Source organism: Poecilia latipinna, unplaced genomic scaffold (assembly GCF_001443285.1).
Source record: "Poecilia latipinna isolate Pla-1442-1.1 unplaced genomic scaffold, P_latipinna-1.0 Scaffold1022, whole genome shotgun sequence".
Classification (NCBI taxonomy): Eukaryota; Metazoa; Chordata; class Actinopteri; order Cyprinodontiformes; family Poeciliidae; genus Poecilia; species Poecilia latipinna.
In genome coordinates this window covers 55,623-80,884 of record NW_015113638.1, presented here as the reverse complement: position 1 = coordinate 80,884, position 25,262 = coordinate 55,623, and the positions used below count along the sequence as shown (strand labels likewise).

The following is a 25,262-nucleotide window of genomic DNA, read 5'->3' as shown; positions in this document are numbered from 1 at the left end:
ACTTATTATATGGGGAAATTGTGTCATAAGTAAATTTATCTGCCAATGAAACCAGCACTTTTTCACCAATATTAAGGAATTATTTACTTAAAACAAGCTTCTATATCTTGTTGAAAAGTTACTTTCATGTTAGTTTTGTCTCCTTTTAAGTATACTAAGATCTTTGCACCAGAAACTAGACTAAAATCACTTGGCCAGATTTGGTATTTTTGCTGTGTTTTCTTTTTACGGTGACTGTAAGCCTCCAGTTTCAGTTCAACAAGCGCAGATATTTTCTACCCAGCTTCCTGAAACTCCATCCATCACCAGGCCTGATGCTGCGGCGGCGGCGATGGCAGCCCGGCATGGTGCAGCAGGATGACACAAACACACACAGTGAGACATCCAGCGAGGCTGACCCAGGGGAAGCCGAGACTCTGTGATGGAAGACGGAGGCGTGCAGCTTGAGGCCAAGCTAAACGATCTCAGAGACACCGGATCTCTTCAGGAAGCTAAATGGCCATCTGTGATCTCACAGACACAGGTTGGCTCCACTCCCTCTTACTTTCTCTCTGATCTCTTTTTTAATCCAATGCATGCTGATTTTTTTCCCTCTTTTTTTAACTAGAAACCTTATCTATTTGTTTAAAAATGAGAGAATGTAATTTTTTTTTTAGTTAATCTTAATTTTTGGGAGATAAACAGTGACTTTCTAAGAAGGATGCTTATAGGACGAAGTTTCAGCCTCTCTGATATCTAGGACGCAGAGCCGTCATTTGGACTTTAAAGCTGCAGAATGTAACTTTTACAAAAATATTTTTTTTTCATATTTGTTGAAACTGTCTCCATGTCATTACTGTACGTTATGAGACAGATAATATGTGAAAAACATTTAGCTCCTTTGCCTTCTCCCAGTGCAAACTGGAAACAACCAATCAGAGCCAGGAGGCTGGTCTTAGCGCTGTCAGTCACCCTCGCATGCACCTGCTCATCCTTACAGCATAGCGTAAGATGTCATGAATGCTAAAGTTACTCAGCATGGCCACCAATTACACAGATTAATGGTTTTCCTGTTTTTTCTTCATCATTAACACATTTAACAGCGTACATGAGGATGATTGGCAGCGCTAAGACCCGCCTTCTGCCTCTGATCGGCTGTTTTTGGTTGGGAGCGCTGCATTTCTTCAGACAACAATCACAGCTCAGAAGAGGTGGAGGTGTTTGATCTTTTCAAAGATTTTCTGTCTCATATTGCACTTTCACGATATGATGAGAGGTTTTAGCATACATGTAAAAGATGTTTTATAAAAAATAAGTACTGCAATTTTAAGATGGAGAATAGAGATAATGATTCAAAAAGCTGCATTTTGTTAAGTTCCAGGGAACATTGTGCCAAAATACTCTAAATACTAAAAACCAGATAATATTTATTATGTCCTGATGCATAAAAGCCCAAAGGGAAAGTGGGTGTACTTTTTTTTCTCCATTTGATCAAGAGTTCACGTTTGAATCAATGTGATTGATGTTGTATCCATTCATTCCTTTTCAACTAAAGGTCCTTACAGTTCACAGCACAGAAAAGCTTTCTTCGTGGCTCCCTATACAGCACATTAAGTCAAACAGCTCTACAGTATAATTATCATTTGTATAAATAATTTAAACAACTCTAGATAGTAAATATGGTGGCGATTGTCATGTGTAAACAATTATAAATATTGTTTGCCAGCAGTTGGGCTGAACTTTGACAGCATTTGGCCGAATGCAAACAAATTAACATCCAGGTGGTGCAAACACAGAGCTGGCCGAAAATCAGAGGCTAGGCAAGAAAAAATAAAACGAGCTGCCTCACAGGACGAAGAGACAAAACAACAACATCTAGAGTGTTACGGTCCAAACGAGTCCATCAGCAGATAACTTGAATTCACATTGGCTCCAGAAGGATGAATCCTGTTCGTTTGTCTGTTTCAGTTTTCAGTTTTATTGAAGGACTTTGGTTTTAATGTACTGGCAGAGGCAGACCGGCGCCGTGGTGCAGTGGCTCCTCAGGGGCCGCAGGCGGTGACGGGACGGCCCTGCCAGCCGCTCAGACATCAGCAGCTTCACGTACGCTGCACTGTAGGTCATCAGAAGTTGGTAGGCTTTAGCCTGAAAGAATAGAGCAAAGTTGAAAGGTCATCAGAGGTGAAGTTAGAGAATCAGAAGGTCTTTCTCCATTATTTCACCTCCTTTATGCAATGATCTGTTAGTACCGGCAGCAAAATAACCTTCCAAGCCACAGTTCTGCCACCGCCATGCTTCACAGCTAGCATTGTATGGAATCACCCAGGCTTCTCCAAACAAACCTAATCATTGTGACCAAAGAGCTTAATGTTGGCCTCGTCTGACCAGGACTGTGTTGATTTTGGACCAGGCGTTTCCTTTGTGACAGCAGTTTTTTTTCTATTGACCGTGAAATTGTACAAAATGGAATTCTGCAGCAAAGTGCTTACTTGTAGACAATTGTCTCCTTGGACAATGCACAGCTGGCTTCCCAAAAGGTCTTAAGGAACTGCAAATTTCATTGAAAGTTGAGTTTATCATTCGAAACTGTTCAATCCTGACTACAGTTCGGTCTGCATAATTAAGCTGCTTCAACCACTGTCCTCTGCTATGAGAGGTTTTACTGACAGACCGGCCCACCAGAACATGTCTGCACATTTGTAGGTAACAATAGCCAACTCAGCGACTTTCAGACAAAAAGTATGCATCGGCCCAAATCGGAATCGGCAGGTCAGGCTTTTTAAAGATTGGTAATCATGATCGGCCAAAAAACTGCAATCGGTGCGTCCCTACTTCACACCAACAATCGATCATGCCTGAGTCACAGATCCCGTCGACTCCCTGAGCAATAAGAAGACTAGACGCCCTCTGATGTTCATAAGTGGATGTTTCTGTTTAACCGTTTCAGTCATACATTTAGGTTTTTCAAACAGAATCACATAAAAACCCTTTCTTGCATTAATTATGATCCTTTATGTCAAATTGTTCTAGTATTTTTTTCTAGGTGATCAGTTGTAATTTTCTCCAACACAAAGTTGTTATTTGGAAAATACATCAGTAGTATTGGTGTTTAGGGGTTACTTGATGTCTACAGTAGGAGGAGGGACTGGATTTTCCTGAGTTGCTTTTTCGTCTGTCTGCCATCTTGGATTTAACAAAAAATTTTCTTGCACTTGCGGTGGATGGCCAGTAGTTGGCAGTGTATTGTATGATGCACTAGTGTCCACTTCAGTGGTCTGTGTGCATTTATAACATAAAAACCCACAAGAAACACAAGAAAATGGCTTTGAGATAGCTGTCCACTGCAGTGAAAGGGTTAATTTGTACCAAACAGAGCCTGAGAACCGGATCAAACCGATTTTTCCCACAAACAGGATTGTTTATTAAAACATCCACATACTGACACTCAACCCCATGATTCACGTCTCACCTGAGCAGGTAGTGAAGCTTCAGGAACAAGGCTGTGGTTAGAGGTGACCTTCGAGTCCCCCTGCTGGCTGGATGTCGTACTGCACCCTGTGTCCTCATTTCTCAGCAGAGGTCTGTTTTCATCAGAGTCTTGCTCGACATCTGAACCGCCGGCCTCGGGGTTGATGGGAGGGAGCTTCGTCACCAAGACGAGATGTGACATTCTGCTCTTCATGGTTTTCTGAGGAGAGAGACTGATCTGATTGCTCTGACACAAGACTTGAAACCGCAAGTACCGCAACACCCTCAAATTTATGCTTAAGCTGAGAAAAACACGGCTTCCCGAGCGTCTGGAGTTACGCGTCTACTTAACGTGAATGAGGGCAAACCAGGGGAGCTTCAGTAAAGTCAATCAAACAGCAGGAGGACAAACAGCGACAGTGGCAGTCGACTCACCTGGGTTTCATTCGTCACGAAGCTGCGCTCCTCTAAAGTTTCAGACAGCGTCCTCAAGCAGTAAGACATGTCCCAGTACACCAAGTACAGCTGCAGAGACACAAACAGGAGAAAACAAACGGTTTGTTGAACCTGTGATCTGATTCCAGCTTGGTAAACAACATCACAGAGATCAACTGGGGTGAATCTGTGACTTTACAAAACTTCATCTGTTTGACATTTTGTCATGTTAGAGCAACAAACTTCGGCGTGTTTTTCCAGGGATTGTATGTGACAGAGCAATGCCTTGCTGTACATAGTTGTGCGGTGAAAAGACATTCAAGAAGTTGATTTTTCTGAACGTATTTTGTAGCATTGTCTGTAGGTCTATGAAGGGGGTCATCGGCTATAAGCTAATGAAATGAAAAAGTTTGGGACTTCTACAATTTATTTGATTTGGGACAAAAATTAAAACACAGTTTTCAGATTTTAAATAAGTACCTGCATGTGTCCAGTGCAGTTCTGGACCCAGTCGGCAACACCCACCATCAGTTTATGCTTCATCATTCTCTCATTCACCTGGATCAACCGAACGTCGATGTTGATATTGATCTGATTGAAGAGAAGAAATGTAGCTCGTTAATGAATCCAAACGTGTCCAGGTGTGTGCTAAAATGTAATGCCAGGCTTTACTTCTTTGTTACTGTGATGAAGAATGTAGATGATGGCGGTGGTGAGGAGGATGGAGACCAGGCTGACGGACAGAATGAGGACCCAGTAGTCAGTAACGGTAATGTACAGGTGGAAGGTTGAGAAAACTGCACACCACAGCACCACATAAAGCACCTGGTGGACCAAAAGACTCAAAAATTAAAGTATATCCCTCTGCATGTCTAAAGAATGGTCCAATGGCAAGTTTTTCTTTCTAATATGTACTCAAACTGTCATTTGCTCATGTACTATTACAATAATCCTAATTATTGGAAGATTGAAAGATGGAAGATTAATTTACAATTTATTTTAAACCTTTTTACACATTTTTTTAATCAAAGATGCCAATAAAAACACTGCAAAACACGTAATCTTAAGTATTTTTGTCTTGTTTCCAGTGAAAATATTGAATTAAGACAAAAGAAACTCAAAAGTAGCTCATCAGCAAGATATAAAATCTTGTTTTAAGTAAATAATTCCTTGATATTGATGAAAAAATACTAATTTAATTGGCAAACTATTTAAATTATAACATGTAGAGAATTGCCACCAGGGGGCGGAAGTTTGGCAACCCCTAGTCTAGTCAAAGTCCAAAACTAAACCCAATAAAGAATCTGTAGCAAACTTGAAAACTGATATTGACAGTGTGCCTCTAATTAACTGACCAATTAAGTAAAGACAAAGTCCAACTTTAGATCAAAAAGTCTTAATGCAGCAAAAAAAAAAAAGTTCTACAAACATAAACTGAAGTGTTTAAACACAAAATCTTACCAAGTATTTTTATCTAGTTTCTAGTACAAAGATCTTAGTACACTTCAAATAAGACAAAACTAACATAAAAGTATCTTTTTCATAAGATATAGCAGCTTGTTTTAAGTAAATAATTCCTTAATAATGGTGAAAAAGTTCTAGTTCCACTGGCACCGTTACCTAGCAACGCCTGTCATGGCCGAGCCCGTAACCTAGCAACCCATTTCTACTTCTACTGACAGATTATTTCACTAAAAACACAAGGAAAATGTTTTGCATAAGTAAATTTATCTGCCAAAGTACCTAGTACTTTTAAAAATCAATATTAAGGAATTATTGACTTAAATCAAGTCTCTATTTCTTGCTGATAAGTTACTTGTAAGTTACTTTTGTCTTATTTCACATGTATTAAGATATTTGCACTAGAAACTAGACTAAAATACTCATTAAGATTTGGTGTTTTTGCAGAGTGTGACTCTTGTTACACACCTACCAGATCATTTGATGAGCTTATTAATGCAACACTGCATTTTTTTATGTATTTATTAATTTTTTTGTTTATTTGTTAGCATGATCTATTAGACAAACTCACTGTGTTCATCGCAGCGTTAGAAGTTACACAAATAGTTTTTGTCATCTCATGAAAGAGGGAAATGCTCGCTTCCTGTATCTACTTCACTCATATTTTTGACGGTCCAGACAAATTTAAGTTAATAAGGAAGATTGAAAAAACCCAAAGAAGTGAAAATGAAGAAGTAAAAGCAGAAAAAGAGTTTGCTAAACTTTAAATACCGGCGCTAAAACAAAGTGGAAAAGGCCCGAGTTGAAAACCATGTATCTTCTGACTGAGGGAACATCCAGAGCTGTTTTCAATGGATCTTCCAGGTCTCTAACAGGAATCTGATGAAAATATACAGAAAAAAAAATGATTAAAATTAATTAAAATCCTGTATTCGCTGTGAAATGAAATGATTTGACTAACCTCAAATCCTTCCTGCTCCAGTTTGGACCGACAGAGATCCAGATCAAATCTGGGGCTCAGGGCTGAACTGGTCGGGATCGCCGCGACACATTGACCTGCCAGAGACAGGAAGAAAAGATTATTTAAAGCACGTGTGTGTCAAACTCAAGGCTCGGGGGCCAAATCTGGGCCGTCATAGTTTTTTATGTGGCCCTCTAGGCTCCAAATTACATCAATTAAGTTTGCAAAATTCACACAAAATCAACAAATTTCCACATTTTCTTCTGATTTTACTGCTAATTTTTCTCAAAATTTGTGAAAAACATTTAGATTAAGTGACTGTTGCCTCACCCTTAACTAGATATCAAGTTAAAGTTCGTAAAAGATACGGCGGGTAATAAAAAGTCACATTTAACCTCACACATTAGTGTAAATATTAAGATTTCCTACAAATATTTCTAAAGTAGCTCTACAGAATCTGTTGTTTTGATTGTTTTTTGTGCCATTTTCCAATCAGAAAACCCTGAAGAGACTGGTCAGCGTGTTTTAAAAAACACAAACAGCTGTTTCTTCATTTTTTAACAGTTTAGTGGTTTTATCGACACATTCTGCCACAACCGGCCCTTTAAAAAGATTTTTGATTCGGCCCATAACTGAGTTTTCAGCCCTGATTCAACGGTTCAAACAAGTCCAGCTATGTGGAAACACTGAAGGTTGGCTGTTTCGAAAGAAAGCCATCTTAGCACATTAAAACTGTAACAAAATTCCCCAATGAATCAGTGATAATTTTGAAACTTTTTCTCAAATGTGACCAAAAAGAAAAACAACTTGTAAAAAGGGGGTGCTGAATATAATTGCGTAGTAAGTGTCCAGTTTTTATTTATAAAATAATGTAAAAACAAAGTTTTCCTTTCAAGTCCAAATTATAAAGTACTTTGTGTTTGGCTATCTCATATAAATCCAATACAATTAATGGAAGTTTGTGGTTGTGACAATAACTAAATGTAAGAAGCTTCAGCTGATTTATTTTATATTTCATCTTCACATAACCTTTTTCAAAAACAGCAAAATATTTGAGAGAAATTGTGAAGAAACATAAAGAAATTCAACCTTAATTATATTGACACCCAAGAGTTGGAAATCAGCTGCTTATACCCTAAATAAACATTAAAAATCTACAAACTGTTTAAAAAGTAGATATTTTTTAAAGTTATTTTTGTAAATATATTTAGATATAACTAATAACAATCAATCAGTTAATAAACCTAAACTCAATTTGTTTATATTTGTATTTGATTCAGTCAAAAATGTTCTTGACTGAAAAAAAATCAAATTGAAGCGTAAAAAAAATAAATAAAGTGAGATGACGCCACCTGTTAATATATATTTGATGAACAAACATTAATCTTATCTGAATATAATATAACTCGTAATAAATTCTAGATATTCCTTTGACATTGAAAGATTAAAAGCAGATTTCGGTACCGTTTGTCCATCTGGATCTGTTGTTGTTGGTCTGCTGGTCCGTTTGGGTTCGTCTGATTTCAGAGTCCACACCCGTCTCCTCCGACGCCTGGCAGTCCCCATTCCTGTCCTCCATCAGGTCAAAGGTCACAAGGTCCTGAACAAAAAGTAGGAATAAAATATATCCTACCAACCTACCTCAACTTTAACTGGTCCAGAAATAATAATAATAATAATAATAATAATAATAATCATTATTCTGGGGATTTTCCTTATTAATGTGACAGTAGCTTTATAAACAAAGTCATCAGGGGAACTAATATAAACTGACAAAAATATATTTGTGTGTTTTTTAAATGCCAACAGAAATATTCACTCGTTTCTGAAGTTGCTAAAACCAATGTTGAAATATCTTTTAAGATTGTTCAGTTGAAACACTGAAGGTTTCAGAAAACCAGCAAACAAACAGAGCAAATGAAAAAAGGTCAAAATATTGAAGGCAATAAACCACAGCAGATATACATATTTAAAATAAAAATGGCTGAAATAAAGGACAGCACTGAACACCAAATAGCTAAAAGTAAGAAAAGAGTTGTTTACTTTTACAAAAGTGACAAATGAATTAGCTGATGCTAATGCTAATGGCTTAGCTGTTGAATAAAGTGAGTGAAGATTAAAAACATTTGACTGAAAATAGAGAATTAAATGGGGTTAAATTTAACTAATGTGCACTTGAAATTGTTCAAAAACATTTTAAAATAATGAGTTTAAGTTGGAGCAAAACCAGTTTGAAAATGGCCGCCGCTAACGCTGAAGCTAATAGCTTTACTGGTGAAAGTTTATGAGCAAGAATAGAAAGAATGTACAATTAAAACAACTGGATTTGTACGTTTTGTACTATTCATATTGTCTGGAGTAATTTAAAGTATAGAGACATTTTTAAATAACTGTGTTTTGCTCTGTGTGAGAGTTTTAAAGTAATCTTCTTGCATTTACTGCAGAGTTATCATTTACATTAAACAGGTTTTACATTCAGTAAAACCTGTTTTATCAAATATCACAGGTCATAAAGTGAATATTGGTGAACTAATGGGTGAAAACTGCAGTTATGACTAATTCTGCATAATTAACAGCATTAAATTACACCAAAAAAACAATTCTTTGGAAGTTATCTGATTTTTTCAACTGAATCAGGATTATTTTTGCACCGCTGAATCCAAAGATGACGTCCATTTTTCTCAATCTGGTCAGGATTTTATACTAATTTGATTTAGAGAAATCTGATCTTCTGACTAAATTGATGACATTTTTGTGACATTATCAGTTCATTAATATTTCTCATCCAAACCCGGTTTTTCTGTTTTCTAACAGAGTGCTTGTCATGGTGTGGCGGTGGAAACCAAACGCAGCAGGCAGTAGACGTGGGTAGAAATAAGTGGATGTTTTAATGAAAAAAATCAACCAACAAAACATCCAAAAACAAAACAAACTGGAAACACGAGGGAACAACAGGTGATCCGGGGAGGGAAACACAGACCGGCGAGGCGTGACTGGGACGGAGGGGCTTAAATACTGGGAGGCAGTAAATGGATCAGTGGACCCAACGAGATGAGATAACTGGGTGAGTAATTGGCCCAGGGAAGCTAAGGAGGTATACTGGGAAAAACAGAGGAAACACCAGGGAGCTGAAAATACGTCTAAAACAGACGCATGTTAAAATAAAAGACAAAAAGACCTGAGGGAAAAACATAAACAAACCTAAACAGAAAGAAGGCCGATCGATCAATAATAAGAACTGGGGGACGTAGAGCTAGAAAAACTAGAAGACCTGAGCGAAGAGATAAACTAGAATTACTAAAGAAAGTAACTAAACATAAAGTGACAAAATAAGATCAAGAAACACTACGGGGGGAGCTAGAAGGATTAAATAAAAATAAACTATAATCACTAAAGAAGCTCAATGTGGACTCAGACATACAAGAGAAACAGAACCAGACTAAAGAATAAACCTAACTAGAAACAGATAAGGGCTGCAGATAAGGAAAACAGCAAGGCAATTCTAATCACACTAAATAACCTCAAATAATAAAACTGAAATGACCTTGAAGGGCAACGATAAATAAGATCAAAACCAAACCCAAAAACCCAGAGTCCTCACAGTGTGTTAATTAAATGCTGCAAACTTGGATTTCTGTAAATTGAATAATAAACACTGATAAGGGTCAGTACGTGTAAGTTCTCTCCTCCTGCTCATCCCTCATTGGTCCAGATTCTCAGGAAACTGATCCAGATGTGAGAACAAGTCGTGCATTTTGATGCTTATGTTGCTCCATAGCTCAGAAAGTTGATCCGATTGAGCAAAACCAATGAGATTTTTGGACTCGGCTCATCAAAATGACCCTGAAACAGTTGAAAAACCCCAGGCAGTGTTTCTGGCTGTGGACCAGTGTCACGTTATAACCGGTTTCCAAGAAGCTGCTTCGGGCTTCACAGCTGGTGCCAGGAGCTCTTCTGGGTCGATACGGGAAGAGGAAAACTCTCAGCATGTCATGGTTGGAAAAGCAGAACCTTTTAGCCAGAAAAGCTTTGAAAGCGGCCTCAGCTTTTATCTCTCATAAACACGTCGACCTAAAAGAAGCATGACAGCCAGCAGGAAACCCGGTTACTTCTGCTTTTGGGTCCTATGTGACATTTACTCAAGTGACACTGAAACTTCATGCTCTCATTCTCAGACTTCGCTTTCAGAAACTCTCCTCCTTTTTCTTTGTTAGAAACCGTTTCTCCAGTTGTGTTTGTGTCAGTAACAGAGTCAAGTAAAAATCCCACTTACAGACCCAACCTTCTCCCCCCATCAGCGGCTCTGTCACATTTTTAGCAGGGAGGTGTGAAAACAACGCTGCCTTCGACAGCTTCTTTCATTTTCACTTCCTCGTTAATGAAGACCTGCTGACAGAGCTCTGACTGCCGGGAAGTGCAGATTGGATGCATGCAATAAGCAGCCTGTCTTATCTTAAGCAGCACGCTGAGTGCCTTGTTACCACACAGACCAAATTACAAGTAAAAAACGTCTTTATCTGGAAACAGCATCTTTTAGTGTGTGGCGTTGCTGTAAACATGACACCAAAAACGTTTCCTGCTCAGTATAAACTCAGCTTGAATATGTGTCAAAGGATTAGATGTCACATATTTTAATAGAAAAGCGTTTTTTAGGGTGTTTGTCTTTAAACAAGTGGAATCTGCTAACATTTTTCAAACTTTTTCTCAATTAAAAAGTTTGATTTCAGTGAGAAATAGAATGAAAAAGCAGCGTTACGGCTCCAGAGATGCTGTTTCTGAATGTTTCCCACCTGTGGCTCAGATGAAAGTCCATCTTCTGATCGATGAGTCTCCGCGTCGTCATTCTTCCCGAGAAGCGCAGAGCCTTTTAAACTGGTTCCTTGAAAGCAGCTGGCTGCCAGTTCAGACTTCGTCTCTTCTCTCTTTTCATGCCTGAACGTGTTTGGCTTGTTCCTCTCTTTCGCTCTGTGGCTTGTGACTCAGATCAGCTGCGCCTCATGACTGCAGGAATGCGGTTTGTGATCCTCATGTCTGCAGGAGGAGCAAGAAGAAAACCGAGCGGAAAACCGAGCGGAACTCCTTTGCGGTCCAAAAATGACGTCTGGATTCAAAACGATTGCTTTTTTATGCATGGAGTGCTTTTATTTGATCAGGATTTGTAACGATAATCAGCTAGTTGACGTTTTATTGGAGCTGTTACACATTAACTCGTGAAGTCCAAAGAGTCAGTGGAGGTCATGCCAAGAGATCAGATATTTTTATGGTTCTTTCACTGAACACAAAAATGGGAAATGTCCCAACCGCAGAGCTCCATAAATATGGAGAAGTGAGTGAGAGACTTTATATTTAATGTCTTTTTTTCTTTTCTTTGTGAAAGTATTTCACATAAAGTGGTTTAACTTGAAAATGAAAGTCCAACTGCTTCCTCAAAACGCCAATATAAGTCAATAATTCAATTGTTTTGGTTTTAACTCAGAAATTAAAGTTCATGAAGTTGATTCAACAACGATAGACAAGTTGTCCAAACACTGTTTTTAAGTTCATTTCTCTTGAATTGTGAGTTTTAACTCACTGCTGCAATTTAAACCAAATAATAATTTCACAATATGCAAGAAAAAAAGGTTTGACAAAATTAATAAAAAGTTAACACAATTTACTACGGTAAGCTTATCTTTCACAAACTCACACATTTAGGTTCAAAATATAAAACTTGTTACATTTATTTGACTTAAAGAGTAGAAGATAGTATTTTCAAAAGGTACTTTTTATCCGACAAATCAGTCAATTCAGAAAATATTTTATCATTTATTGAAAACGTGTGAATTCCAGACAGTATTTTGCTTGTTTATTTCAATGTCAAAAAGTAGTAAAAAGGAGAAAAATTTACTAAATACACATAAACGACTGCCAAATTTAGGTTTAAGATAATTTTACCAACATGTTTCTTTGGCCTGGAGGTAGTGCTAATGTTTTGTAGTGAGTCCAAACTAGACAGAAAAGCTGAGAAAGAAACTAAATATTAGCGTGGCTTTATAACTTTAACGAGTTTGACCTCATCACCCAAAATAAATATTCAAAAATATCTGACAAAAAAGCTGGTTGAGAATTATAAGAAGGGAGTAATGAAGTGCCAAAAGTGTTTTCTACTAATTTTCTTTTAAGAGAGTAAGCCCAAAATTATTTATACCCCAGGAAGGTTTATAATTACTTTATTCCACCCAGATAAAATGATACAGACATCTCTCAAAACAGAATCAATCAGTGTAAAAGAGGAATTTATAAAAGTGTATCTTTTACCTTTGTTTTTTTTTAAATGTTTTATTTAGAAAATGTCATGTCATAAAGGATTCACTGATTACTGAAAATGTTTTGGCACAAGATGTGGAAAACCACATCTTGGTAGGCATTAATCAGAGAACTGAGGAAACTCCAGAGGAGCTGCAGAGATCCATAACTCAGGTAGGAAAATCTGTTGGCATGGCAACTGTTAGCCGTACACTAAACCAGTAAGAAAATAGCTTTTTATTGAAAGAAAAACAAGCTGTTTTCCAAAACACTGGAAGTAAATGTTCTGCTTAGACTAAAATTAAACTTCCAGAACAAGAAAACACGAAGTGTGGCAGATTATTACCAGACACAAAAAGAAAAACTAAAAAGTATGATTTAAAAATCTCTGTTCAACTGGAGACTGTTTACTAGAAAGTTATTGAGTTTCTGGTCAGTTCTGCCCCCTTGTGGCTGAATGTTGGTAACTGCAGACAAACTGATTTGTAGAACAGTATTGCTGTATTACATGATATATTGAAAAACTTTTATTGAACAGTTTTTATTGGGTGATTAATATGGCTATTGGACCAATTATAAATTACAACTTGATGTTTTTCATAGCGATGGCGACAGAAGTAGCAGTATTGCTGAATTTCCTCCACTTTATAATGTTAACATGTTCAGATTCCTACCAATTCCCTGTTTTGTTTATATCAATTACCAATATTATTATTACTATTATTTTTATGGGTTTGTACAGTGAAACAGCAGCATTTACAAAAAGATTAGGATCCAGAAATATAGAAAGTAATCTAGATTGATATCAATGACAACAATCTTCTAACAATAGTAGAAGACGTAGTAATAGTTGAGGAGAGCAGCTGAATCCAAAATGTAAAGTAGCCAAGTTATAATTATAATAGTCATAGCAGCAGTAGCTGTATGCTTCCACCTATACATCATGTCCAAATAATAATAAATTAACTTTTCTACCATTTTCTTTATTATTTTTTAATAATATTATTATTATTCGTAGTAGCAATAAAAATATGTAACAGTAATACCTTAATAATTACACACGTTTGTGGAAATAATACAAACACAAAATTAAAAGTAGCGTTTCTTAAAAAAAAAAAAATAGACATAAAAAAGTGAACGGAGACAAGGTTTTGATAGGTGGGAGTCGTGCGACGTACATTGCGTCATTTCCTGTTTTATTTTGACAGATCGCGGCAGTCACGTGACCTCCCGATCATATGACCTGCCTGATAAACAGCAAGAAATGTGCACCAGTCAGTGAGTGACAGAGTTGGTTTTTAGTTCAGGTGGCTCTTTTGGTCACTCGGCTCCGTTTTGTTGAATTTTATCTGTTCGGAGTGAAGAAGAAGAAACTTGGAGGAGCTGAATCAAACATGGAAACCGGAAGTTTGGCTTCTGCTGTGTTCTTACTGCTCAGTGCGCTGCTGTCCGGATGTCTTTGTGCCTACAGCTCGGCTCAGGTACACTGAAACTGTTATTAACCGATCATTATTATGGTATAACACCGTTATGTTGCTGGTCGAAGCAGGTAAAAACCGCGCTAATAAAGCTGTTTAGTTTAAAGCGGTTTAGTTAAACCGAAATGGAGAAATTCAGTTATGTCATCTAGTGTCAAACTCCACCTGCTTTATTCCAAATTTACAGGAACCAGACTTTCTCGTAAGGCTGGTTTGGATTTGTGATTTTTTACAGGCTTTTGGAAAAAAAAATATATTCCAAGCTGCTTATATCTGCTGAAATGTTCTTTTGAAAATTGTCTTTTTTTTCGCTTAACACACACACAAATGAACCATTGCACTATTACAAATACTCTATATAAGCACTATTACAAATACTCTATATAACCTACTGTTGTGCATGAAGAGCAAAATGAAAGTAAATGCCCTAGCAGTTTCATATTTACAGTGTGTTAGATTACATTTTTTATTCAATGATAATTCAGTTCCACCTGGATATAGTAGTTTCACTGACAATAGGATTCCCAAGGTTAAAACTCTGCATATCTTCATATCTCAAGAGGCGAATTTCAAAATAAATCACATTTGGGGCTAAAGATGCCAGGAGCCCCATCAATTCAGATTTCCCATATAATATTCTACTTTCTTATTCCTGTTTGTTTGGTTTTCTATTTAACATATCTGCAAATATGCTCTCACCAGCTATATTATTAGGTACACTGGAAGTGAAGCTAAAACTGAGTATCAGACGGAATAAAAACTTGGAACTTGTGATTTAGAAACTACCAGGGTTGTCGGCGCCAGATGGACTTGTTTTCGCATTTCAGAAACTACTTTTCTATTGAGACACCACTATCTCTTGGGTTTACAAATAATGAATAATAAAAGGCAACCATAGGTTGAATAACCACTGAATACAATCAAGGTATGATGAATACCATTGCAACCTTAAATCAGAAGGGCTCAAGTAACAGACGGTCTCATCACATGTCATTTATGTCAGCTAAGAATAGAAAACTTTGGCAATAATTGGCATCAACTCACCAAAACTGGACAATAACAGACTAGAAAAACATTTTCTGGTGCAGTGAGTCTTGATTTCAGTGGCAACATTCAGATTATTGGGTCAGAATTAGGGGAAAATAACATAAAATAACTGATCTATCCTGCCTTATCAATGGTTCAGGCTGGTGGAGGCATTGGGGATGTTTTATTGACACAATTCAGCATTAATTAAGCACTACCCGAGTATTGCTGCTGATCATTTCCATCTCTTTATGATGACTTCCTCTGCATTATCCTACTTCCAGCAGGATAATGCACCATGTCACAAAGTTTAAATCGCCTTAAACTGGTTTCTGGAACATGATGGTGCATTGTTCTCCAATGGCCTCCACAATCACCAGATCTCAGTTCAATAGGTCAATTTATGTGGAGTCTTGCATCATGGATACACAGCTGATAAACCTGCAGCAACAATGGGGCTCTATCATGTCAACATCTGAAATCTCTGAGAAATGTTACTGATATTTTGTTGAATTGATTCCTCAAAGAATTTGATAAATTCTGAAGTGACCATCTACTCAGTTTGTAGAAACGTTATCCAAAGAGTGTAGTCTTCTTATCTGCGTGGAATATTGCGGACATATTCAACTGAGAGTCTCACATTTCAGATTTCTAAGCCGGGCCAACCAACGAACAGAGAACTTCTGGACGATGGCGTCAGTTTTCTGCGCCGTTTCTTTTTGTCAACAGCAGCGGGGAACGTGAACGAAGCCGTTCAGTCCGTGTTGGTCACGCTTACAGATACTGAATTAAAATTAATAGTCGCCTTGTTTGGCTCGGTACTTCCCTCTTCGCAGAGGAGGATGGCTGTTCACGGCATAGACAACTTCCAGCAAGATTTTTTTTTATATTTACAATAAAATGTACAACAAGTTACATAAACAGAAACTAAAAGAACGATGAGGCTTAAGGAAGGTAAATGAGCAAAAATTACAAACAGGAAAAGGTTACAAATAGAAAGAGGTTACAAACAGGAAAAGGTTAAATATGGCAAATTAGGGCAGTTTCCGGTAAGCTTTTTTTTTTCTGGTAAGCTTTACAGAGTCGAACCGGCGCATTAGACATGACAGACGTTAGAAGTTGGGTAAAATTTTAAACTTCAACAGATTCCATGCTTCCATATCGTTTGTATGAAGCAAAACAAAGAAAAAGGGGCTGGGTTTTTATTTTAAAACTTTTTTTAACCAGACTTCTTGCTCCTAGGAATTTTTTCTGTCTCCTCAAACCTCCAGTCGGTCGAGGGAGATGATCGTTTGTACTGAGCCAGGTTCTGCTGGAGGTTTCTTCCTGTTAAAGTGGAGTTATCGTCATTAAATATGAAAATACTTGAAGAAAGAGCAGCATTGTTCAAAACTGACTTTGTTTCAGGTTTATGTAATGTTATAGTGTTATATACCATTATAGTGAACACCTGGTGGTACTCCCTGAGTTTATTATAAAAACTAATTCTCAGTCCAGGCTTCCTAAGAATGGTTGTAAATGCCATGATGGAGGAGCATTGATGTGATAACTTAATGAAGGCGACGTAAGACAGAGGAGGAGCTTCTTAAAGAGACAGACGCATCAAATTTAATTTGTTATGGTTGATAAATTCAGCATTATTATAACAGCTAAAGGTAACATAGTTACTTGATTGTGCTATAAAACGGCACAACGTGCCTGGAAATCTATATTACTGCCCTTTAAGAAAAAACTTTCTAAGTAGAGTTTGGTTGTTGCTGATAATATAATATATCCAGTCATTCCAGATGTTAAACTCCAAAGCTCATTAGAGAGGAATTTACACACATTCCAGTATTATTCAGGTGTAATCATGTTTTCTCCACCTGTTTGCTGTTTTTTCTCACAAACAGAAACGAGGTGAAGTTCCTCAAGCCTTTGCTTTGTACTTCCCTTTCACGCTTTCACCAGACTGTAACAAGACTGCTGATGATACAGATATTTTTTCATGCCTCAACCTGTTCTGCTCTCAAACATTCAAGCTATTCATCTTTCCCTTTGTCAGCCTTTCTTATCCTTGACGCCAACTCTTTACCATCTCGTCTGTGTTGCTTAGCTTGACCCTCTGGTGTTTGAGGAGCAGCTGCTGTGGGTGAGCGGCAAACAGGGTCAAGTGAACACCTACAGAATCCCGCTCATCACTTTTACTCCACAAGGAAGCCTGCTGGCCATCGCCGAGGGCAGGAAGGCGTCGTCCAGTGACATAGGGGCAAAGTTTATCGCAGTGAGGCGATCCACTGACAAAGGCAGGACCACCACACTGAAAAATATCATATAAAGCTCCACATACTTATGGGTTTTGTATAGACTCTTGGATCACCTTAAAGCATTTGGTTTCCAGAAAGTTGAAGTCTGTTTCATTTCCATCACCTGCCACAGGAAACACCTGGTCTCCGACCACCTTCATAGTGGACGATGGCAGCTTTCCGGATGGCTTGAACCTGGGCTCCGTGGTTGTGGACGAAGAGGCCGGTTCGGTGATTCTGATCTACACCATCTGCTTCCACCTGTACCACTGCAAGCCGGCTAGCACCATGATGGTGGAGAGCTGGGACGACGGCCTGAGCTGGAGCCGACCCAAAAACCTCTCGGTCCAGCTGGGAGTGAAGGCCTTCGCTCCTGGGCCGGGATTCGGCATCCAGGTGAGAAAGCAGATCCCAGATATGCTTGAATAACATCGCATTAGAATTCCCCAGTTCTTCATACATGAACTTTGACCTCTAGGAAGAGGTCAGCATGTAAGAATCCTGATTGGACTCAATAAGACTTGGGGACCCCTTGTAAAATATATTGATAACTTTAAGTGAAGAAGGATTGATTTGATCTTTGATGTGATAAGATATCAGTCGAGGGGAAAGGAGGTGGGTGAGACCTGAAGTTTAGTGATGCACTGATTGCAGTTTTCTGGTCGATCGGCGATTACTGATCTCTAAAAAGCGTGACTTGCCGATTCCAATTTTGGTCAATACCAGTTTTCTGTCTGAATTGTCGCTAAATATAACAAGAAAGTTGCAGAGTTGGCAACAGTGAGGTGAATATTGTTAAATGCCAAAGTGTAAACATGACCTGGAGGGTCGGTCTCTCTCACTGCAGAGCAGGAGAGGCCAGTGGTTGATTTTTAGACCTTTGCTGAGGTAGATAAGATCAGTAAGTATCAACTGATCCCAAAATTAAGGAAATCGGTGCCGATAAATCGGCTGCCTGTGTTGAGTCCAGAGTTCTTGCTAGCTAAATTGATGCACCTCTAATGGGTTGTTCTTGTTAATTTATGCCACTTTTGTTCTGTTTTTGTATTTTCTTTATGATTTTTTTTATGGCCAAATTGAAAAAGAAGACAAAATTTCTTTGTTGTGCTTTGATTTTTCATGACGGATCCCTCATTAAAACAGTTTGTTACACACACGCTTCCAAACTGCAGCAAGCATCCTTGAAAAGTTTTAAATTAGTGTATCTAAAATTAGAAATTTGCAAGTTGGCCTTAAATACGTTAACACAAATCCTAAATTTTGTTGTGGCATTACTATTTTTTATGTTTATGTAGTTTATTTTTCTCAGTTGAGGCTACCGCTAACTAGCTGCTAATAAAACCTTGCTAGCTAGCCCTTTTGTTTATCATTGGTAAGTGTAAATTATCTCCAGATGGCTGGATGACACTTTTGTTGCCAACCCGTATGATGCTACGTCCCTTGTTGGCACTACTATATAAAATATGCAGTTTTTTTGTACATTTCTGTTATGATTTAGGTCTTAAAGTTTATTCATAGTGGTCTTAAAAAGGTCTTAAAATGTCTGAGTCAGTGAAACCTGCAGAAACCCTGGTGTAGCTGTGCTGGTTGCTGGGAGACGGAGCTGGGAGGCTGCAGTTTAAAATCTAGTTTTCAGATTGTCAAAGTAAACATTTGCCATCATATTTGTCAAGGAGGAGAAAGAAGTTTTAGGTGTACAAGCAGAACTTCATAGGGTTTATTACAACTTTTGACAGCATTCACCAAGAGTATGCACCCAGTGCTGTACTCCAGGTTAAAACTATTTTTCAGGATGCCACACTCTGTGTAGTGGCAGCATTGTGACTGAAACCCTGCTGATAAGGTGATGGGAACAGGACAACCCTAATGGTGCTTCCTCCTGATCAGTTTTACTGTAACTGATGGTGGAGATGCAGGAAGTGCCTACAGCGAGGAAAGCAGCAGCAGCAGCAGAAACCTGTTTAGCAAGTTCCAAGAAAATATGAGAATAATTACCTTCAAGTTGAGAAGGTTTGCCATGTTTTCTGCAATCCAGCCACATTTAAATCAGTCCTGGAGGGTCTGCAGACCACAGCTCTGTTTTAATTTAACCACAAATAAAGACTTTTCACTGTAAAATTGGCTAAACTTTAAGCTGAATGGCCTGTTTTACAGCTGCATTTTATTGCGGTCATACAAAATCACATGTACATGTTGTCTTTCACATCACATGCACACAGTTAAAGGCCTGAGATCATCATTTTAGAAGAATCTTTCTGAGTCATTGAAAAGGTATCCAGCTACTCAGTGAGCCGCGGTGTTTATTTTATTTTCTTTATAGCTGAACATTGAACAATTGTGGTATTTTTTTTTAATTCTGCTTACAATAAAACAGGAAACAAAATTAGTTCTTGTTTCGAGTCAGAGGGGGGGAAAAATCACCTTAAAAGCCTCAATAAACATCTGATGTGGCCAAAGTTATGTCGATTTCCAAGTTGCAAACGTTCTAAAAAAAAAACATCCATCTGGATCATGAAAGCTGAATTTTGCATTTCATTTTGTTGTGTTGCTACACCTAGACTTGCCATACTCACATATTAATGTAGTGGCATTTATCTGATCTGGTCACAGTGGATTTGCAACATTTTGTCAGTTTGTGGATGAAAACTGTTTCTGTAAAGCAACAGAATCATGATTTTCATTCTTGCTGTTTAATTTGGTGTGTTGCTTTCATACATTTTTCACTCCATACTGAAAATAAACGTCCTAATTTTCCATCCTTGCCCCCATTTATAAGTGTGAAATATTGATATGCGTGGAAATTTAGCTATTTTTTCATGTAAGCTGGAGCCAGAGTAAACAAACCAACATGCCATCTCCAGTTTTAGGCTGGATCAGGCCAGGTTGCAGCGAGGAAACCCGGCTTTATGGATCCCTCTTCATAGCAAACCACTCTGCATGTGATCACATGGTTTTATAGCAAATTTACCCACAAGCTAAGCCGGCCACAGTCCAAAAGTGATGTGAAACCTCTGAGATGTTTGCCTTTGGTGTCAAATGAAAACGTTTCCCTCTGCATCAGCTCAGATGTTGTTAACTCTTAGTTAGAATCCCAGCCTCAGTCGCTTGATAATAAAAGTTGTTTTGCTTCTTTGCACATGACAGCACTGAGTTATTATAAGCAGTTTTCTCATTAATAGTCTTGGCATTTTGTTGCAATCCAGGAGACAGTCGGCGTGAAGCGTCTCCAGGCTGAGTTTTATGTTGAAATGACTTTTAAAGGGGAAAAAAATGTTTGTTTTTTCTTAAAGCGTGAAAAATGTAGCTATATATATAAAAGCTAATAATAAAGTGTGAAAAGAGCAGATAAACAGCTTCCAAAATGAGGAACAACTGCTTGTTAGATCTGAAACCATCCAGCATGATTTTAACCTTTTATGTTTTCAAAACAACATTTTATTGATTCACTTGGATGATCTGTTCTCTTAACACCCATACATCACGTTTTAGTGATTTGGTTATCTGTTGGTGGATAAAGAGAAGTAAAAATTATCTCCCTGATTACAACTCTGCAAACACTACTGGCCGTTGCATCGTCTTTGTCTGCATCTTTCTGCTAAGTGATGCAAGCTTCAGGCAGATAATTCCTTTGATTTGCTTCCATTTTGTTTGTTTTCCTGTGGATTTCGGTGCAGATACTCGACAGGGCAACGCCTTGTGTCGGGCCAAAGAAAAAAGTAATGTAAAGAAATAGCTTTTCTTTTTGTTTTTGCAAAGTTACCAATAGCACCATTATTGGCACCAATAATTTCTTTACTTTTTTCTAAGATGACAAAACTTTATCATATAAGATTTGCAATGCGTGTCTTTATCCGACATAATGGATTCTTGGTTTGTGAATTTTTCTACACTTCTAGTGTAAGATTATGCTGTAGCAAAGGGAGATAGATTTATTTTTATGTGTTTTTCAGACCTCCTCCAAAGGGGAGGATGTGATTGTGGAAGTTGCTGGGTATTTTGAGGACATTTTATTCCTGGTCCAAACAGGAACGATGGACTTTGAAGGTGCTGTTTACATTGCGGGCGCCGGATTATCGGCCACTGTGTCGCTACAACCTGTAAACAAAATAATTAATGAGTTTGTTCTCTCCTTTGTCTCTTTTCCTACAAAACAGACCTTGAAATCTTATAGTTTAGTATGAAATAGAAAGTCTGACACCCTTTAAGGTACATTTATATATTTTCATTTTCATTTAATTTGATGCGGTTCCTCACTCTGACATCTCTCTCACATGGTTGCAGATGAAATTAGAAGCTTTTTTTCCCCATTTGTAAGCAAAACCAACAGAAGTTGTCCAACGCTAAAACTTTCTCTTGATTTGACATCTCATCTCTTTTGACGTTTTTATTATGCATCCTTTGCTACAAATGATCAGCCACAAGTTAAAGGAATCCTATGTTATTGTATTTTTGGCTATAAAGTATTTGCTTTCTTATTTAAAAACGGAATTGAATTATTTGTATTTTGTGTTTTTAATACTGTATAATGAAAAATCTGCAGAATGTGACATTTTTTATTTTCGATTACTTGATTAATCATCAGAATAAACAATCAAGTTACTAAAATAATCATTTGTTGCAGCCCTAAACAGCACTCTGACAGTTTGTGTCCAGGATGTGTGGGGTTTGCAGCGATAGTGGCTGCCCTTTTCAGACAAAAACTGTGTTGTGATGCATTCATTCTGTTTACCTAAAAAAATTGTAAAAAACCTGTGTGATAACAATAAGAGCTATTAAATTCTGAAACCTTTGTGTCCTTTTGTGCTATAGAAGCGCCTTGATCCTGCAAAGGGGCGGTTGGTGGTGTGCGGCCATGGGACGATCGAGGGGGATGGAGTGTTTTGCATCCTGAGCGACGATCATGGAGAAACGTGGCGCAACGGAGCAGCCCTGAAGAGCATCCCTTACAACCAACCGAAGAAAGCTCAGGACTTCAACCCTGATGAGTGCCAGGTACGTTTCTGTCCAGACAGAGAGGACTGCATGCTGCAGGATCCCATGTTTTGTTTTATTTATTGCACTGCTTGTAGCACAAAGATGCTGTTTTCTCCAACTATGACTAAGAAAACTCCAAGTATCGTCAGTTGTGTGGTGTGCAGTTCCAAATGTCTTTGGATTTTGCTTTTTGTGTATATTTAAATGTTTCAAATGTTAATAGCAGGTAAAGTTGAGTCAATGACAAACAGCTGATGTTAGACTGAATCTGAGATCTATCGCCCCCTGCTGGCTGCTTTGTTTTTTTTTTTCCAACACAAAATCTGGTTTTGAAACGTTTTACCACAAACGCCAAAGGTCCTGAGGGGCTGTCATTCCCTTTTTACAATTAAAATGAAAATAAATAAATAAAAAATAAATCAGACATGCAATATTACAATTTAAAAAAGAGAAAGAAAGGAAATACTTTATGTCCAACATAGTTTCTCAAGTGTTTGCCTTAATAGAAGTAAAGATTTCCAGCTTTTTATATTGAATGTTTTTTTTAATTTTGCCGTCTAGAAAATGTTTTTATTCTACAACAATGAGAACTTAATTTAAAAACTCTCGCTGCATTTATCAAAGTTTAAAGAATGATTGTGCTCAAGTCTGTTTTTGAGGAAAAAGTCTCAGGAAGTTTGAGATCTGACTTACTATGACATCAAAATGAAAGTAAAAAAATTAGGATTAATAAAAGAGAAATGCTTTGTGTTGCATCCAACATTTTTTAAAATATAAAACAATGTTAGATATATATTAAAATATATTCCAAGGACTGCAGACGGTTCCTGATTCAGGACAGGATAATGGATGGATGAACAGAATAAAAACAAAAGAAAGTAATTACACATTCTACTTATGTTCAGATTCCATTTTCCTCTATATTTTCACTAATTAAAACTCAGTATTGGATAATATTGTCCCTTACTGTAGGCTTTTTGACTACATTCACTGCTTTTACAAACAATATTTAGATAGTAATATGTAGTAAATGATGCTTTTCTTGATGTATGATTGCCTCAACTGCAAGGTTTCAAACCTCTGCTGATGTTGCACCAATGGTCTCCATTTTTAATTCTATAAACAAATTAAATTTTGGTATTTTTATAAAGATTTTGAGCATTTTTTTATGCTCTGGAAAACAAATCACTATTCCTAACATACCTCCTTTCTTTCGAAACCTGTCCGTTTGTTTCTGCCTTCCTGCAGCCCGTTGAGTTGATGGACGGCAGCATCTTGATCAACGTCCGGAACCAGAACAACTACCACTGCCACTGCCGCATCGTGGTGCGCAGTTTGGACGGAGGCCTGACGCTCCCCGTGGAAGAGCTGGTCTTCGACACCACGCTGATTGATCCCGTTGTCGCGGCTGGAGCTCTGCAGAAAGACGGGGTGCTCTACTTCACCAACCCGTCCAACGACCAAAAGAGTAAATACTTTTACAAATATCCGCTTTTGTTGGTAAAATCAGAAGAGATAAAGCTACCTAGCTTAAGCTATGTTCATAGTGCAGCCGGAAATGACCCAATTCCGATTTTTGGTTCGCCTTAGTGTCACCTGTACCTGATCTGTTCATGACAGTCTTAACAACACAGATCGTTTTTTTTGTTGTTTTTTTTTTTCGAACGCGACCAAGCCCAGTTGTTTATCCGATTTTTTCAAATGTGACTTAATCCTTGAATCCTAACGGCCAGGTCGCGTTCATCGAACGGAACGTCATTGATACTCGACAAACGTCACTATTCTGCATCCTGATATGCGCAAGTGGGAAGAAAGACAACAAACATGGCGAACTACAGTGAGGATTAAATTGTTAATATGATGGCTCTGATCGGACAACAACTTTAAAATCGATACGCTTCACCGTTAGCATCCATGTTTACTTCCGCAAACACGGAGCTCTTTCTTTCTTTCTTTTTTTCTTTCTCTCTCTCTCTCTCTCTCTCTCTCTTTCTTTTTCTCTTCTTCTTCTTCTTCTTCTTGGGGGTTAACAACAGACGTTAAGTTGCATTATCGCCACCTACTGGTATAGAGTGTGGCTCATAAGGATTTTAATTATCTATCTATCTATCTATCTATCTATCTATCTATCTATCTATCTATCTATCTATCTATCTATCTATCTATCTATCATAATCAAATTCTATGAAGCAATTTAGTTTACTTTAAAAATCAAATAATGATTTATATATGCTTACTTACTATCCAAGTTCTTTTTTAATAAAAAACCAAACCTTTTCCTTATTAGTTTCAGTTTCTCTCTTCATATAGTTTCTCTCTTTTCCATATCTACAAACACTGAGCACTTCTTTCTTTTTCATGGCGGTTGGCGAAACACTGAGTATGCTCTCTATATGTGATGTTATTGCTCCCTCTACTGCGCATGTGGGACACTTTCAGGCCGTTTGCAGATCATACTGGATATACAGGAATCTCATTTATTTGGAAGAGTTTACAACAAAAACATTGTAATTGGGTCCATCCAGGCCGCAGTGTGAGCGTAACCTTACTGAACTCTCCTCAGGAGTAAACCTGACGCTACGATGGTCGCTAACGAACGGAAAAACCTGGGAGAACAAAGCCGTCCAGATCTGGCCAGGGCCGAGCGGCTACTCCTGCATTACATCTCTGAACGATGACTCTGTAGAAGACCAGAAATACATCTTCGTCATTTATGAGAAGGGCCACAAGGACATCATTGAGACTATCTCGTTTGTGAAGATCCACCTGTACGGCGGCCGGTAGGACGCACGGGTCGGAGGTAAGAAGAAGCAACTCCACCAGGAGTCAATCGATGAAAATATTTTCACTTTCCTCTGACTTCCTATTTAATTCTGTTTATTTCTCAGATCTAAACCCTAAAGGGAAAAA

General features: G+C 37.9%; 2 protein-coding genes across 3 annotated transcripts; one reads left to right on the top strand and one right to left on the bottom strand.

The window, feature by feature from the left end:
• Positions 1 to 601: 601 nt before the first annotated feature.
• tmem268 (transmembrane protein 268) lies at positions 602 to 23,638 on the bottom strand. 2 transcript variants are annotated; one of them, XM_015050976.1, is made up of 9 exons: positions 11,095 to 11,697; positions 7,769 to 7,904; positions 6,305 to 6,399; positions 6,115 to 6,222; positions 4,555 to 4,707; positions 4,363 to 4,473; positions 3,883 to 3,972; positions 3,449 to 3,667; positions 602 to 2,124 (listed from the first exon to the last, which is right to left on the bottom strand). In XM_015050976.1, the coding sequence occupies exons 2-9, from the start codon at positions 7,881 to 7,883 to the stop codon at positions 1,957 to 1,959; spliced, it is 1,059 nt and encodes a 352-aa protein (XP_014906462.1). In that variant the 5' UTR covers positions 7,884 to 7,904; positions 11,095 to 11,697; the 3' UTR covers positions 602 to 1,956. The 2 variants fall into 2 exon arrangements, with proteins under 2 accessions (XP_014906462.1, XP_014906461.1); XM_015050975.1 differs by lacking the exon at positions 11,095 to 11,697 and adding an exon at positions 23,556 to 23,638 and having other exon boundaries at positions 1,389 to 2,124.
• On the top strand, positions 13,799 to 25,262 carry neu1 (neuraminidase 1). Its single transcript, XM_015050974.1, has 7 exons — positions 13,799 to 14,070; positions 17,189 to 17,378; positions 17,512 to 17,774; positions 22,188 to 22,370; positions 23,601 to 23,820; positions 24,916 to 25,152; positions 25,241 to 25,262. Exons 1-6 carry the CDS (start codon positions 13,984 to 13,986, stop codon positions 25,134 to 25,136), a joined length of 1,164 nt encoding a protein of 387 aa, XP_014906460.1. The 5' UTR covers positions 13,799 to 13,983; the 3' UTR covers positions 25,137 to 25,152; positions 25,241 to 25,262.